The sequence below is a fragment of the Cucurbita maxima genome, unplaced genomic scaffold, assembly GCF_002738345.1.
Source record: "Cucurbita maxima cultivar Rimu unplaced genomic scaffold, Cmax_1.0 Cma_Scf00023, whole genome shotgun sequence".
Classification (NCBI taxonomy): Eukaryota; Viridiplantae; Streptophyta; class Magnoliopsida; order Cucurbitales; family Cucurbitaceae; genus Cucurbita; species Cucurbita maxima.
In genome coordinates, this window is record NW_019272039.1 from 870,458 (window position 1) to 884,481 (window position 14,024).

A 14,024-nucleotide genomic window follows, 5' to 3' on the forward strand; every position below is an offset into this window, starting at 1 on the left:
GCGTGTTTCACAGCATTCTTATCAATACCTTTGCGTGTCAACGAACCACCACCGTCCATCATGTTGACTCGGTGCCGGACCCCACGTTATCTCTTACTTTTTTTTTTTTTTTATAACATTATTTGACCTCCATAGAACGGAACCCACTCAACTCGTCCGTGGGATATACTACTTTTAAAATTTGAAGAGTTTCGTTTATTTAGTACAGTTTTATCAATTTAGCTAAATATGGGTTTAATACTTCATTTTCAAACATTAATGGAAATAGGTCTAATTCTTCTTTACTTAAAAAATAATTAATACTCATTTGAAAAAGTATGGTGCCAAATGTCACGGTCACGCTTACCGACTGTATTGTGACACCAGGTTGGACGTGAGGAGCACCGAGTTGCAACGGATTTTAAGTGGGGACGTGTGGGCCATGAAGACACGTCAGCGCCATCTAATTCAAAAGTGTACTGGCCACACAAAAACTCTGCCGCTTGTGTTTTCCGTATGTTAATTACATTCGTACCCTCTGTTTCTCCTCAAACTCTGCCGCGTGTCTCTGTCTTTTAACCTTACTTTTAAAATTAACTATTATTCTTCCCCCACTGCTTCAGGATTCATTGCATTCGTATTAATTATATTTTCAAATTTGCATATCATAAAAGGAAATAGGGAGAATTTGTTGAGTTTAAATGGGTAATTTTCGTAAATAAATGAATTAAAATAGTGAATTGTGGGACAAAGCTTCATTTTGATATAGAAATAAATAGTAATAAATAAGATTTATGATACGTGGCGATGAATATTCAGAAAATGGGTGAGACAAGAGAGGGCTAGAGAGAGAAACAGAGAAACAGAGAAACAGAGGAGCGAAGTTATAATGTAATGGTGTATATACCCACAATCACAATCTCTTTCTCTCTCTCGCCAAAATCAGAAGAAAAAACATCAACTTTATCGTTTCACGCTCAAACCTCCTCTCGAAACCCAAATCCAGCAAAAAAAAAAAAAAAAAAAAAAAAAAAAAAAAAAAAAAAAAAAAAAAAAGCATCCCAAAAAAGCTGCCATCTTTTTTAATGCCACCGCATTAGATTAGCCTCCAAATCAGTCTTGCGTTTTCCTTTATTTCCTCGATTTTGTGTCCATCTATGGCCGACCGGCCGGACACCGACAAGAAGACCGAGACTACCAAGAAGGACATGCCGGCTCTTCTTTTGGGCCGATACGAGATCGGGAAGCTCCTTGGTCACGGCACCTTCGCTAAGGTCTACCATGCCCGCAACATTAAAACCGACCAAAGTGTCGCCATTAAAGTTATCGACAAGGAGAAGATCCTCAAGGGTGGTCTAATCGCCCACATCAAACGCGAGATCTCTATCCTCCGCCGCGTTCGACACCCCAATATCGTCCAACTCTTTGAGGTTATGGCCACCAAGGCCAAGATCTACTTCGTTATGGAATATGTACGCGGCGGCGAGCTTTTCAAGAAGGTCTCCAAGGGCCGATTGAAGGAAGAGGTTGCTCGGAAGTACTTTCAGCAATTAATCTCCGCCGTTGCCTTTTGCCATGCGCGCGGTGTGTTTCATCGCGACCTTAAACCGGAGAATTTGTTGCTGGATGAAAATGGGAATCTTAAGGTCTCCGATTTTGGCCTTAGTGCCGTGTCCGACCAAATTCGACAAGATGGGTTGTTTCATACTTTTTGTGGTACACCGGCGTATGTTGCTCCGGAGGTTTTGACCCGGAAAGGGTACGAGGCCGCAAAGGTAGATATTTGGTCCTGTGGGGTTATTCTGTTTGTTCTGATGGCCGGCTATCTGCCCTTCCACGACCAAAATATTATGGCAATGTATAAGAAGATTTACAGGGGTGAGTTCCGTTGTCCGAGATGGTTTTCCCCGGAGCTAATTCGACTCCTATCTCGTCTTTTGGACACAAACCCCGAAACCCGTTTCACAATTCCAGAAATCACGGAGAATAGATGGTTCAAAAAGGGTTACAAGCATATCAAATTCTACATCGAAGATGATAAGGTTTGCAGCATTGAGGATGACCAAAACGATGTCGATATTATCGATTCCTCCTCGGATCAATCTCAATCCGAATCGGATTCCGAAATAATTGAGACCAGAAGAAAGGTTAGTACACTCCCAAGACCGGCGAGTTTGAATGCATTTGACATCATTTCGTTCTCGCCTGGATTTGATCTTTCGGGGTTGTTTGAGGACGGAGGGGAAGAGGCAAGATTTGTGTCCAGTGCGCCGGTGTCGAAGATCATATCGAAATTGGAGGAGATTGCAAAATTGGTGAGTTTCACGGTGAGGAAGAAGGATTGCAGAGTGAGTTTAGAAGGGTCGCGGGAAGGAGTAAAAGGGCCATTGACGATCGCAGCAGAGGTATTCGAGTTGACGCAGAAATTAGTGATGGTGGAGGTGAAGAGGAAAGGGGGAGACAAGGCAGAGTATGAACAGTTCTGTAACGAGGAATTGAAACCGGCATTGTTGAATTTGAAGGTGGAGGTGGAGGACTCTGCTGCCGCTCCATCATCACATATACCATCAGATACTGAATGAAGAGATTTTGATTTAAAGAAGAAAAGGGTACGCTTTTCTGTTCACTCTCTCTGACTGATCGTTCTCCTCTGCTATAACCAACAAAGACCCCACCCCAACCCCAACCCCATCCCCAACCCCATCCCCATCTCATCTAATGTATGATAACATAACTTGTTCATTTTGTTCTTTTTTGTTTCTCTCTTTTATTTCCATTGTTCTTCTGTGTGGTTGTGCCTCTGTTGAGAAAATTTGGATTCGTCGCGGAGATTACAAAGAAAAAGAAGGGTAATTTTGAGATGTTCATATGCAGTCTTCAATGTGTGATACAATACATGTAATCTTGTAGTGATTGATTGATTAAGAATGGTTTTTAGGATGATGCCAGAATCACTTTCAAATTGATATCAATTCATAATTTTTGGTACCATCTTGATGGAAGGAAGTTAGGAAAGACTTTCTCCTTCGCTACCAAATTTAGGCTCCATATCCATATAATATTGTGAGCTGAGCTTCTTTTGGGTCCATTCATTCCACTGCTACATATAATATTTACAATAATCCAAAACTATTATTAAAACGAAAAAGGACGAGGATTAAAGTAAGCATGATGGTTATTATTTATGTAATATTTACAATAATGTTTTATTTCCGTGGTGGGTTTATGGTTTATTCTTAAACGAGCACCCCCGGTCTTAATTATGATTAATTTCTGAAATTTAATTTGCTCGTAGAATAGCATCTGTAACGTCCTTATTTAATTACCCTTCCCTCATTTTTTCGTCTTCCAATTCCCCATTTCATTTTAATTCTGTTTTCTTAATTTAAATTTTGATTTTGTTATATTAAGAATCCATTAGACATCAATTTTAAAATATTTGCGAACCCAAATTTAGTGGGTAACTACATGATCTGCCAAATTTAAACGCTTCTTGTGAAACATGCTTTCAAGCCATTTCCTCAGAATTTTAATTAGAATTTATCCGACAAAATTGACACCCAAAATTTTAAGAGTAATTTTATCCAAACAAATTAAAAGATCGTTAAAGATGGTTACATGCATAAAAGTGAGACGCATGTATTCGTGTGGAATTTGTGTCCACGTTCAGGAGTCACAACACAAACCTATTGAGGGAGGAAGGGTGACCGAAAAGCAATCTCCGACTTCGATGCGCCTACTTCACATCGCTAAACGTCACCAAATCAAAGGTTTTGTCTTTATTTCTTTTCCCTTTTCGAGCCTCCTGAAATCAGAGTTGGGACAGTCGAACTTTCGAGGGGGAAGGTGGGGAAATGGAACACAATATGAACACTTCGGAATTCTCAATGTAGTTTTTTCCTTGTGTGTTAAGGATCCCACTAGAGCGACACGTTGTCTTTTTGCTGCAACATCTGCCCGCTGCCTCATTTATTATCCATATACAATTTTATTCATCCTCCGTTTTGATGTCCCAACTTTCATGGAATTTCGGGGTTTTATATGTATCCAAATAAATTTATAATTTAATTATTACCAATATAAAGACGGGAGGATTTGAGGGCTCGTCTCCTGCTCTCCAACACATGCCATGCTTTTTCGTGTTTCACTAAGATGTATAAATAAATGAAACAGAGTGCTTTAGGTTCGTAAGATATGGCGGAAAGTGGGAGCAGCAGCGACCACGCTGAATCCAACCGCTGTTTCCAGGTCTGGATGAAACTCCAAGAGGAGAGCCAGAGGGAGCTTTTCGAAGCCCTCGACGCCGTCCAGAGCAGAGTAAATTCGGACCCACAAGAAACCGAACGCCAACTCATCAACCTCATCGACAAGAACATCGAGCGGTTCCAAGACTACATTGATCGACGAACCCACCTAGCCAAAAAAGACGTGTCCGCATACTTCGCCCCTGTCTGGTGCACCGCCAGAGAAACCTCTCTCCTATGGATCGCGGGTTGTCGCCCCTCCCTCTTCATCCGCCTCGCCTACTCCCTCACAAGCCTCGATCTCGAAACGCGACTCCTCCAGTTCCGGCAGCGAATGAAATCGGTGGATGAATTGGGAGATTTATCGCCCAAGCAAATGGAGCAGCTGGAGAATCTGCAGAAGAGAACGATCAAGGAAGAGGAGAGGCTGACGTCGGAGCTGGCGAGACTGCAGGAGGAGATAGCGGACCAGACGGTGGTGGGGATAGCGATGAAATCAGTGAGAGAGCAGGAGGTAAGCGAGGAGCTGGGGAGGGCTCTGGAAAAGCAGGACGGGGAGATGCTCAGAATCTTGGAGGAAGCTGACAAACTCAGGATTCGTACGCTGATTGAGCTGACCGAGATTCTGAGACCGTTGCAGACGGTGACGCTGTTAGCCTTCAGCAAGAAACTTCATGTATGTGTGCGGGAGTGGGGAAAAGGAAGCGATCGAAGGCACGGCAGAATGGGTCTATGCCCAAATCAAACCACCGCTTAGTTCTCATATCTGCCGATTACATTACTATGCCCACGCACACAAAAATACATGTCTCTTTTACATCGCCACTTAGTTGTATCTCTTAGTTATTAGGGAAATTTACTAAATTTTATGGTTTGCTTTGTTGTTTCTCTTATGCTTTGGGACTCTCTTACCTTTTTTTCTAATGATTAATTCAAAATAGGATTTGGAAATTTGTTTCCTTATCTAATGAATGATAATTACTGTTCTGTAAGAAAAAAAATGTTTTATATGTTTTTAAATATTACTTCTTGAAATGTAGTAAATTTGGTAAATTATCTTCGTCACATGATAAAATATTTTTTAAAAAAGAACACAAACATCAGAATTAATTTTATATAAATGATGTCATTCATATGTTTTATCGATAGAAATTTATACGGTCAAAATTTAGATAGCAACAGTTGCTATATCATGATAGCAATACTAAAATTAGACTGTTAGATTGGATTGTATGTTCTTAAGGTATAGATTTGTCGTGAGGGAGGCCCAGTACTTCTGTTCCACTCCCCACCACTTGTCCTCCTAATGGGCCGACTCACTGGTCAGGCCATCACCGCTTACGTGCATATCTCTAAATCTCAATTATATAATATTATTATTACTTTCCCTACTTCAATGAAGACCATGCACCAACCCACATTTTGTGTTTTTAATGTAGTCATGAACCCAACAATTTTCATGATTTACCTTCAACCTCCCTTCATACCTTCTGACTTTTATTCGATTGATTCACGTGTAAACTGAGTTTAAAGTGTGTGTAGAATCATTGAAGCTTGATATGATCCATATTTGAAAATTGTGTCGAGAATGAGCTTACGAAAGTGAGAGGTATTAAAAAGGAGTGGTTTTAAATGTGTTTCGAACACCTTAGCTTGTTAATACTAAGAGAAGGTAGGGAAAAAACCCTGGATGGGCAGGAATAATGAAGAGAAATTCTTCAACGTAATTGATAGAACGTTACTATCATTTGTATAATTGTAAGAAAGAAAGAGACTGAAAGGTACTTGGTTGTGAAAATGGTGATCCTTATGTTGAATAATTTATCAAAAATGGAGTCATAAAATATTCTAACGCTGGATTTGACTTTTATATCAATCATTAAATGTGATTAAATTGAAAATTGTACTCACCCTAACACATAATAAAAATTGGAAGACTTAGGCTAGCTAGCTGCTGAATTGTAGCTTCCATCAATTATGATATGCCTTCTTTACTCTCCACGAACAAGAAGAAGGAGCAGCTCTATCTGTATCAACAGGAAACAAAACTATATCTTTACAATTATGGCATAGATTCGTTTAAATCCAAATTTTGAACATGGCCCTCTTTCGGTTTTCTATTCCAGGTGTCCGTTCAAGGTTTTAAAATGCGTCTTTATAACCGTGAGACAACCTCTTCCTAACACACCAATTTAAAAAATCTTGAGTGCAAGCCTAAAAGGGAAAACCCAAAGATGTCAATATTTGCTAGCGATGGGTTTGGGCTGTTATAAATGCCATTAGAACCAGGTAGTGTGTCAACGAGGACGCTGGCTCTAAAGAGGGTGGACTGTGAGATTTCATATCGGTTGGAGAAGGGAACGAGTGCTAGTGAGAATGTTAGGCCTCGAAGGAGAGGGAGGTGGATTGTGAGATCCCAGGTCGGTTCTTTATATGGGTGTGGAAATGTAACGACCTAAATCCACCGCTAGCAGATATTGTCCTCTTTGAGCTTTCCCTTTTTTCGAGCTTCCGCTTCAAAACATGTATAACAAAAGGGTGTTTTGTTCTCTTCCCCAACCAGTATGAACTTAAAAAACTAGTCATTTCAAAGACATAATTAATGGTGTGAATGATCTAAGAAAAAAATAATAACCTCTAAACATTATTATCCTTGAACCAAGTAGAAGAATAGAAAGTTTGAGATTAGTATCCTAATGGCAATTATTCAGCTAACCTTAGCCATGCTAATTCTTAGTAAAGGCCTCCACACTTGGAACCAATAAATCTTTGGCTAACTTCTAACCAAACAAATCACATGTTATATTAAATAACACATCCTCATCATAAGGATCCCATATGGTTTTGGATTTGAGTTTAAAATTATGAACGATTAATGTGTTTTCTTACGCAAAAAGTAGAACCCACATGCTACCAATAATTCACCTCACACCCTACCAATTCTCTTACAGATATACATATGTAAATAGCATTATGGTGCTACACACTAGCATAAATAATGCTATTCTGCAGCATTATGTAAAGAATAGTTGCACCAGAATTAAATTATGGACCCATTTACTTCTATTTCCCCCTCCAATTATTACCCTACAAACAAGTGAGTATAATTATTAGTCAATTGGGTAGGTAATCAACCCATGCTCCCTTCTATGAGCTTCTAATTTATCGGACAATACCTCATTCAATCACGGTTATATCCAAAAGGGTCTCCATTATAATATGTTTAATCATTGTAATATAGTCTTAATAAAGTCTACCCATTTTGATTCTTGAAAGACTAAACCAAAGGGAGTTATGAGAATGAATGAGATCCATGTAAATGTGTGATGGTAACGCAAGAATTTCATAGAATTGTTAATGGAATTAGGGAGGTTGGAGACATACGTGTGGGGTTGCTATACATATAGAGCATACCTTTAATTATTCTTTAGAAATTTATGAGGTTTTTGTTGCTAAGGGAGTTGGTACTTTTTAATTGTTGCCCTTCACACACCCACACGAAGCCATAAATAAGCTTGCCTTATTTATTATACACATACGTGTTCAAACAACAAAAGGGTTTTTTATGGTTTTCTTTTTGATAATCATTTGTTCATGTAAGGAAGAAACAAGTTTGTGAAGACATGGAGTAAAAACATGAGTTTTTTGTGTTTTCTGCATTTTCCAATTGTTGAGGTTATTTGGATAGCAGTAATAAAAGTCCAAATTTGGGTAGGAATATGCATTGAAAATGGTGGGTATATGGATTGTTTGGATATCTAATCTACTCTGTTCATTTGAGCAACTTTGTAGCTCAGAGGTACTCAGTCAATTAAGGTGAGAGCGGGACAGTCACATGAATATTTCCCAACAGTTTTTGTGGAAATTAAATCCCATTGGTTAGCATTATTGAATTATTATTACAACCACAAGTGGGGAGGGAGAGATATCCAAAAAGAAAAGAAAAAAAAAAAGGTCAGCTTCTTACGTTTTTGCATGAATAAAAGTCCAAGAATATATAGCTTATGAAATCATGATACCTGCTGCTTTAAAAACAAGCCCAACTCACAGATCATCAAAACTCTCTCTTTCTCAATATAAGCATCAGTTTGATCCAATCAATGAACTGGAGTGGAGCTTTGTTGATTATTTGAAGTGGGAATCAGCCTTTTAGATCGAGGACTTCGAGTTTGTTGATATTCATTCTTCAATTACCTTCAAGAGGAAGATAAACTTGAGCTATCCAAGCTCAACCTCATCATCTTCTATTCATGGTTTGTATATATATTTCATCTTTCTTTTAATTCATGATATTCATAGCTTTATTTGTAAATAGATTCTAAAAAATGATATCAAGTTTATTACCTTATGCTTTTAGGTTTAATGGAAGAAACCTAATTTCTATACGTGAACAGTTCTTGATATGTTTATGTAGATGATCTGAATCATGATCCTTTTCTCCTTAAAATCTTACCCTTTTAGACCCTTTTCTTGTCAGTATTGCAGCAACCTATTATTGAATTTTCGAGATCGACAGAAGTGGGACGGGACCGATGAAAGGCGAGCGAGCCGAGCCGAAGAGAAGTTCGATCCCTTGTCATCAAGAAAATGCTCATTGATTGATTTGAATGAAGAGGCAAGGGTTGAAGATGGTGATCATGACACTAATGTAGTAGTTGAGCAAAATGAAGAGAGAAAAAAATATGGAAGCACTTCAATTCAGAATGCTAATAACTCATCAAGAGAAGAAAATGCAAGGAGGACGACAGTGAGACAGTATGTTAGATCAAAAGTGCCTCGTCTACGTTGGACTCCTGAGCTTCATCTCAATTTTGTGAATGCTGTTGAAAGGCTTGGTGGCCAAGAGAGTAATAATCTGTCTCTTCTTTCAACAATTTCAAAAGGGTTTGTGTAAATTTAGTCTCTTAATCCAAAATAGTTATAAAGTTCAAATCTTTGTGTTAATTGTAGGAGCAACACCCAAGTTGGTTCTTCAGCTGATGAATGTGAAAGGACTAAGCATTGCCCATGTTAAGAGCCATTTACAGGTACTGTAAAAATCAAAGCTTTTTATGAGTTTTCACTTTCCCTAACCCTAATTAGCCACACACACATTGCCTTTTCAGATGTATCGAAGTAAGAAGCTTGACCAAACTGGGCAAGGTACAGATTAGGGTTTTATTAAACAAGCTCATATCTTTATGGATTTAGGGTTTTTCAAAAGTTTTGTTTTTGTGTGTAATAGTTATAGGAGAAGCATGCAATGGGGTGATGCATGGAGGATACTTCAATAGCAGTAATAATGGCATCATGAGCTTATTGCTCCAACAACCAACCCGCCATTCTTGCTGCCATCCAGTACTCACAAGGCATCTCCATTCCCACTTTGGAACTGCTAGAACAACACTTTTTGCACCCTATCATGGCAGGCCTTACAGGTATCAAAACTTTTGAACTTTTTTAATGTACTTTCTCTTGCTTGTTTATCCGTTTGATATTTGGATGTAGCCAAGTTTTGGAGCAAAAGAGTAGATGGAGTAGCTTAGGAGAAAGGGCGTGGAAGATGAGAAGAATGAATGATCCAACGGCAAGTCATGGAAAGATAAGAGAGTTGAGAGGGAATTATTGGGAAGAAGGGAGTGTTGAGGCGATGAAGAAGAGGAGAGAGGAATGGGAGCCAGAGTTGCAGCTGGGATTGAGCTACACAAAGAGTAATAGTAATAAAGAAATCACCACTGAACTTTCCCTTTCTTGAATGCTACCTGTGTGATGTCATATATACATATTATACACAAAGCCAAAAGGATAGAGAAGTGAAGTGAAGTTGTTGGTTGAGTTGCAGAGAAGATGATGATGATAATAATAATCTGGTCTCCTATTGCAAAATCAGCTGGCCATGATAATTGTACCCAATAATAGTTAGAGGGACAGAGAAAAAAAAGGGAAGAACTTTTGCAGCCGTTTGGGTTTGAATTCATTTTGAGTTTTGGCATTCATTGCATGTATGGCAGACAAACAACACTCATAATGTAACTCATTGCATATTCTTCACTTTAATAATTCTGCAGACCTCCTACGTCATCCACGAGCTTAACTTCATCAATATCGGATCCATTGAGTTTCCCCCATCAGTAGATTACCTGCGACAATGCCATGCCCATTCGCTTTCTCTTTATGCATTTGTCTCTTTGTCTGCTTTTATTGTTTTTTCCCCTAGTGTTGAGATACATGGAAAACGCTGCATGAACAAGAATGAGGACATACAAGAGCCCTCTAGATGCTAACATCACAGCTCAAGAAGAGAATCCAGTGCCAGTGGCATGGCATTTGCAGTTTTGAATCTTTCTGTCACAGTAATATTAGATAACTCATTTGCAATCGAAAAGAAACCTCCTCCTAATAGAATCGAAGGGCCATTAAAATCCATGTTAAAGGAAGATTTTGCATTCTGGCAGCCTCTTGGTCCTCTCGATCTAACTTGTTTTGCTGATTATAATAACTCTATTATAGCACTTAATTGCAAGGATGCTAACTCTAAAAAGGGTAGATTATGAGATCTCACATCGGTTGGAGAGAGGGAACGAAACATTTTATTATAAGAGTGTGGAAACCTCTTCCTAATAGACGTGTTTTAAAAACTTTGAGAGAAAGCTCGAAAGTAAAAACACAAGGAGGACAATATCTTTTAGATATAGACTTGACTCGATTTTATAGTTTACACACTTTTGTATTACCTCTTCTTACTGTATTTATGTTAATGCACTTCCCAATGATAAGTAAGTAAGGCATTTCTAGTCCTTTATAGAGAATCAAAATCATAGATTTGTAATGATTTGTAACTTGTTTATAGTGTAGCTAAAGTGTGATGGCCTCTAGGGACAAAATATATGGCACATATGTAGGCCCCCTCGCTTCTTTCAAAATTGACATTTTAAGAAACTAGGCATGAAATTAAAAAAATAGGAAAAGAAGAATGTATTGAATCAAAAGATTGATGATTTAATCAGATCTCAGTACACCTTTGGAACAAGATTTTCAAGTTCTACTAGAATTAGAACCATAGGCCGAGCTTATCTTGACGACAGAGAATCGAGATAGACAAGATGAGAGGCAGGGAAAAGCACTAGGGGTAATGACTAATGGCTTAGTGCTCTTCCAGTTAACAACTGAAGGAACTGCGAGTGAAGCAAGGGCGTTCATGAGCCAGCATGAGACATGCAGTGGCAAGCCTGCTGTGTAACAAGATTGAGGTTCCCAACAAATTTCTGCAGAGCTCTTCCCAGTATCCTGCATGCCATGAACCATTCCTTTCTGCAAGAAACATTTCGCAGTTACAACTTCTAAAATTTTACACATCTTTACCGGATAGCGGTTTCCTCCAATCACAAAAGTCTGCCTGCAGTCCACTTAACAAGACTTGATGTAACCAGAAACAACAGTCAATCAAAGTACACAAAACAGACCAGAAGGTTAGACCATTGAATGAAATTTTTTATCCCAAGTATCTTTTTAGGCACAAGTGTCAAAATGCATCAAGTTCCTCAAGTGATACTAATACAGAAGGGAGTTTCAGTAGGATGATTTGATCTAAAGATGATATTCATACGCATATGCAAGTGTATGCAGTATAGTTACAGTGACATGGTCCAGACACTATCTAAGAACCAAGATGAATACCATTCTGGACTCAAACAAGCAAGGTGTGGTTGCACAATTTTTGAGAGTTCGACAATATGTCTTAACTAACTGAGTCATGCTCACAGATACAATAGGAAACATCATGCATCTACAGTTCACAAATCTGGTTTCCATGGATTAGGAAATGCCAAATGGGACGTATCTAATGATCGAAATTATATGACACACATGGATACACTGGCGTAGGTAGATAAACATGGGACGTATCTAAAACAGCTGGTCTAGTTGGTGATTTTAAAACCAGTAACCAGTGAATTGCCTATCTTGTTCTAGAATAGCCCGATTACCGCTAAGCTCCTATTCTAACTTTCTTGTTCTGATCCCTCCTCCAGCTGAAATGATGTACCCAATGATCACACCAGAAATTTCAAGTTGGCATCCATGTAGGTTGTCTACCTCATGTTCACACAAGCATGGAAACCAAGCAGCCTAGGAGTACAGTCAATATAATCTTTACAGGGCAACGACCCTACAGCAAATAAGATGGCCACAAAAGAGGAGCCTCATGAAAAGGCAAAGTTCACTTACTACTCTAGCAGGTAGATAATAGGACTTAAAAACTATGGAATATACTCTCGTTACTAATCACTTCACAATGTCAGAGATGGCGTAAAAGACTAGGTCCAAGGAATACAAGTTCCAGAGAAAAAGAAGCTTATATTCAATCTCTAAAAAAGAAAATGACTATAATAATACATTCGGTTCAATCTTGAACGAACATACATTCTGCCAACAAGTAGTGCATTTTCATTTTTTGTAACACTAAAATGACTTATTCACTTAAAATCTATGAACTACGATAAAATTCATAAATTCTTCAGAAGTAGCAAAATCTTTCCTTTCTCAGGGGGCTCTTGGATCAGTCCCATGCTGCCATACAAAAACATGTTCGTCCCATCCAGTGCTAGCAAGAAGCCCCTCAACAAGCACGCTCATATCGATTCCGACGGCGAATTCAGTGTGATGATCATATCTCCCAACAAGAGCATCCTCCATCATGTAATCCCACAAACACACAGTCATATCGTACGAGCAGGACGCTAGCAAACCCTGCCGATGGGGGGAGAATTTCACTTTCCTAACTGCATATCCATGGCCATTCAAAACAGAAACCGGGGTCCTGTAGCTCCTCACATCCCATACCCTAATCGATTTATCGACCGAAGCCGTAGCAATACAACAATCGTCGTACTTATTCCAATCGCAAGATAGAACTTCGAAATCATGAGCTGGAATTATCATGGTGGAGGCTGGTTCACGCACATCCCAGATGCGTACGGTGCAATCGCCAGAGGCTGAAGCGAACACATCGCCGTGGCGAGGGTTCCATACCGAAGAATAGACGCAATAGGCATGCTCTTTGAAGGTTCGGACGCTGGTGGGACGGTCAAGGGTCCAGAGCTTGCTGGTATCGTCCCAAGAGGAAGTCAAAAAGGAGTCGCGACGAACAGGGTTGTAGTCAGCAGAGTGAACCTCACGAGTATGTTCGTGGAAGGATCGAATGGGATTAGATGTGGGAGGAAGAGCGAGGTCATAGAGCTTGACAGAGCCATCGGCAACAGCGGCGACAAGAAGGGAGTCGTGAGATTCGGACCAAGAGACGTCGTAGACTCCGTCGGCGGTGTCAAAGGCGATGTGCTCGGAGATGGGGCCAGCGGGATTGAGATCGAGGACGTGAAGGCGACCATTGCCTAGGATTCCAAAATTTTGGGCGGTGGCGACGGCGATACGGGACTCGTAAAAGGGGCTGAACTTGACAGAGTAGCCATTGAAGGGGGTTTTAAAGACGGGCATGATCGAAGGTGTAGAACTTAGAGTTCAGTTCAGGAATAGGCTAAGCTCTCTCTCTCTCTGGATTTGTTGGAATCTACGCATCTTTATCTACCAGAAATTACATCCCCCTTTTCCAAGAAAACATTATATTTTTTATTTTCATAATCTATTTTAAATTAGAATTAGGTAAATAAATAATTTGATATAAGAATTATTATAGGGCCTGGGCTCGTAAAAGTGGTATCAACTGGGCCTGGGCTCGTAAAAGTGGCATTAACTGGGCCTGGGCTCGTAAAAGTGGCATTAACTGGGCCTGGGCTCGTAAAAGTGGCATTAACTGGGCCTGGGCTC

General features: G+C 39.5%; 4 protein-coding genes across 6 annotated transcripts; 3 read left to right on the forward strand and 1 right to left on the reverse strand.

The window, feature by feature from the left end:
• The first annotated feature begins 1,024 nt into the window (after window positions 1-1,024).
• On the forward strand, window positions 1,025-2,941 carry LOC111496943 (CBL-interacting serine/threonine-protein kinase 12-like). The gene has a single exon (XM_023147521.1). The coding sequence runs from the start codon at window positions 1,137-1,139 to the stop codon at window positions 2,559-2,561; it is 1,425 nt and encodes a 474-aa protein (XP_023003289.1). The 5' UTR covers window positions 1,025-1,136; the 3' UTR covers window positions 2,562-2,941.
• A 1,092-nt stretch (window positions 2,942-4,033) lies between these two features.
• On the forward strand, window positions 4,034-5,176 carry LOC111496950 (protein DELAY OF GERMINATION 1-like). Its single transcript, XM_023147530.1, has one exon. It carries the CDS (start codon window positions 4,174-4,176, stop codon window positions 4,978-4,980), a length of 807 nt encoding a protein of 268 aa, XP_023003298.1. The 5' UTR covers window positions 4,034-4,173; the 3' UTR covers window positions 4,981-5,176.
• Window positions 5,177-8,270: 3,094 nt separating this feature from the next.
• LOC111496947 (myb family transcription factor EFM-like) lies at window positions 8,271-10,283 on the forward strand. 3 transcript variants are annotated; one of them, XR_002720535.1, is made up of 7 exons: window positions 8,271-8,476; window positions 8,701-9,070; window positions 9,174-9,250; window positions 9,329-9,365; window positions 9,448-9,640; window positions 9,716-9,815; window positions 9,864-10,283. XR_002720535.1 is itself a non-coding variant. In XM_023147527.1 (7 exons), the coding sequence occupies exons 1-7, from the start codon at window positions 8,474-8,476 to the stop codon at window positions 9,955-9,957; spliced, it is 879 nt and encodes a 292-aa protein (XP_023003295.1). In that variant the 5' UTR covers window positions 8,271-8,473; the 3' UTR covers window positions 9,958-10,283. The 3 variants fall into 3 exon arrangements, 2 of the variants coding, with proteins under 2 accessions (XP_023003295.1, XP_023003294.1); XM_023147527.1 differs by having other exon boundaries at window positions 9,711-9,815; XM_023147526.1 differs by having other exon boundaries at window positions 9,711-10,283.
• An 879-nt stretch (window positions 10,284-11,162) lies between these two features.
• Window positions 11,163-13,813, reverse strand: LOC111496946 (peroxisome biogenesis protein 7). Its single transcript, XM_023147525.1, has one exon. The coding sequence runs from the start codon at window positions 13,692-13,694 to the stop codon at window positions 12,744-12,746; it is 951 nt and encodes a 316-aa protein (XP_023003293.1). The 5' UTR covers window positions 13,695-13,813; the 3' UTR covers window positions 11,163-12,743.
• Between the last annotated feature and the right edge of the window lie 211 nt (window positions 13,814-14,024).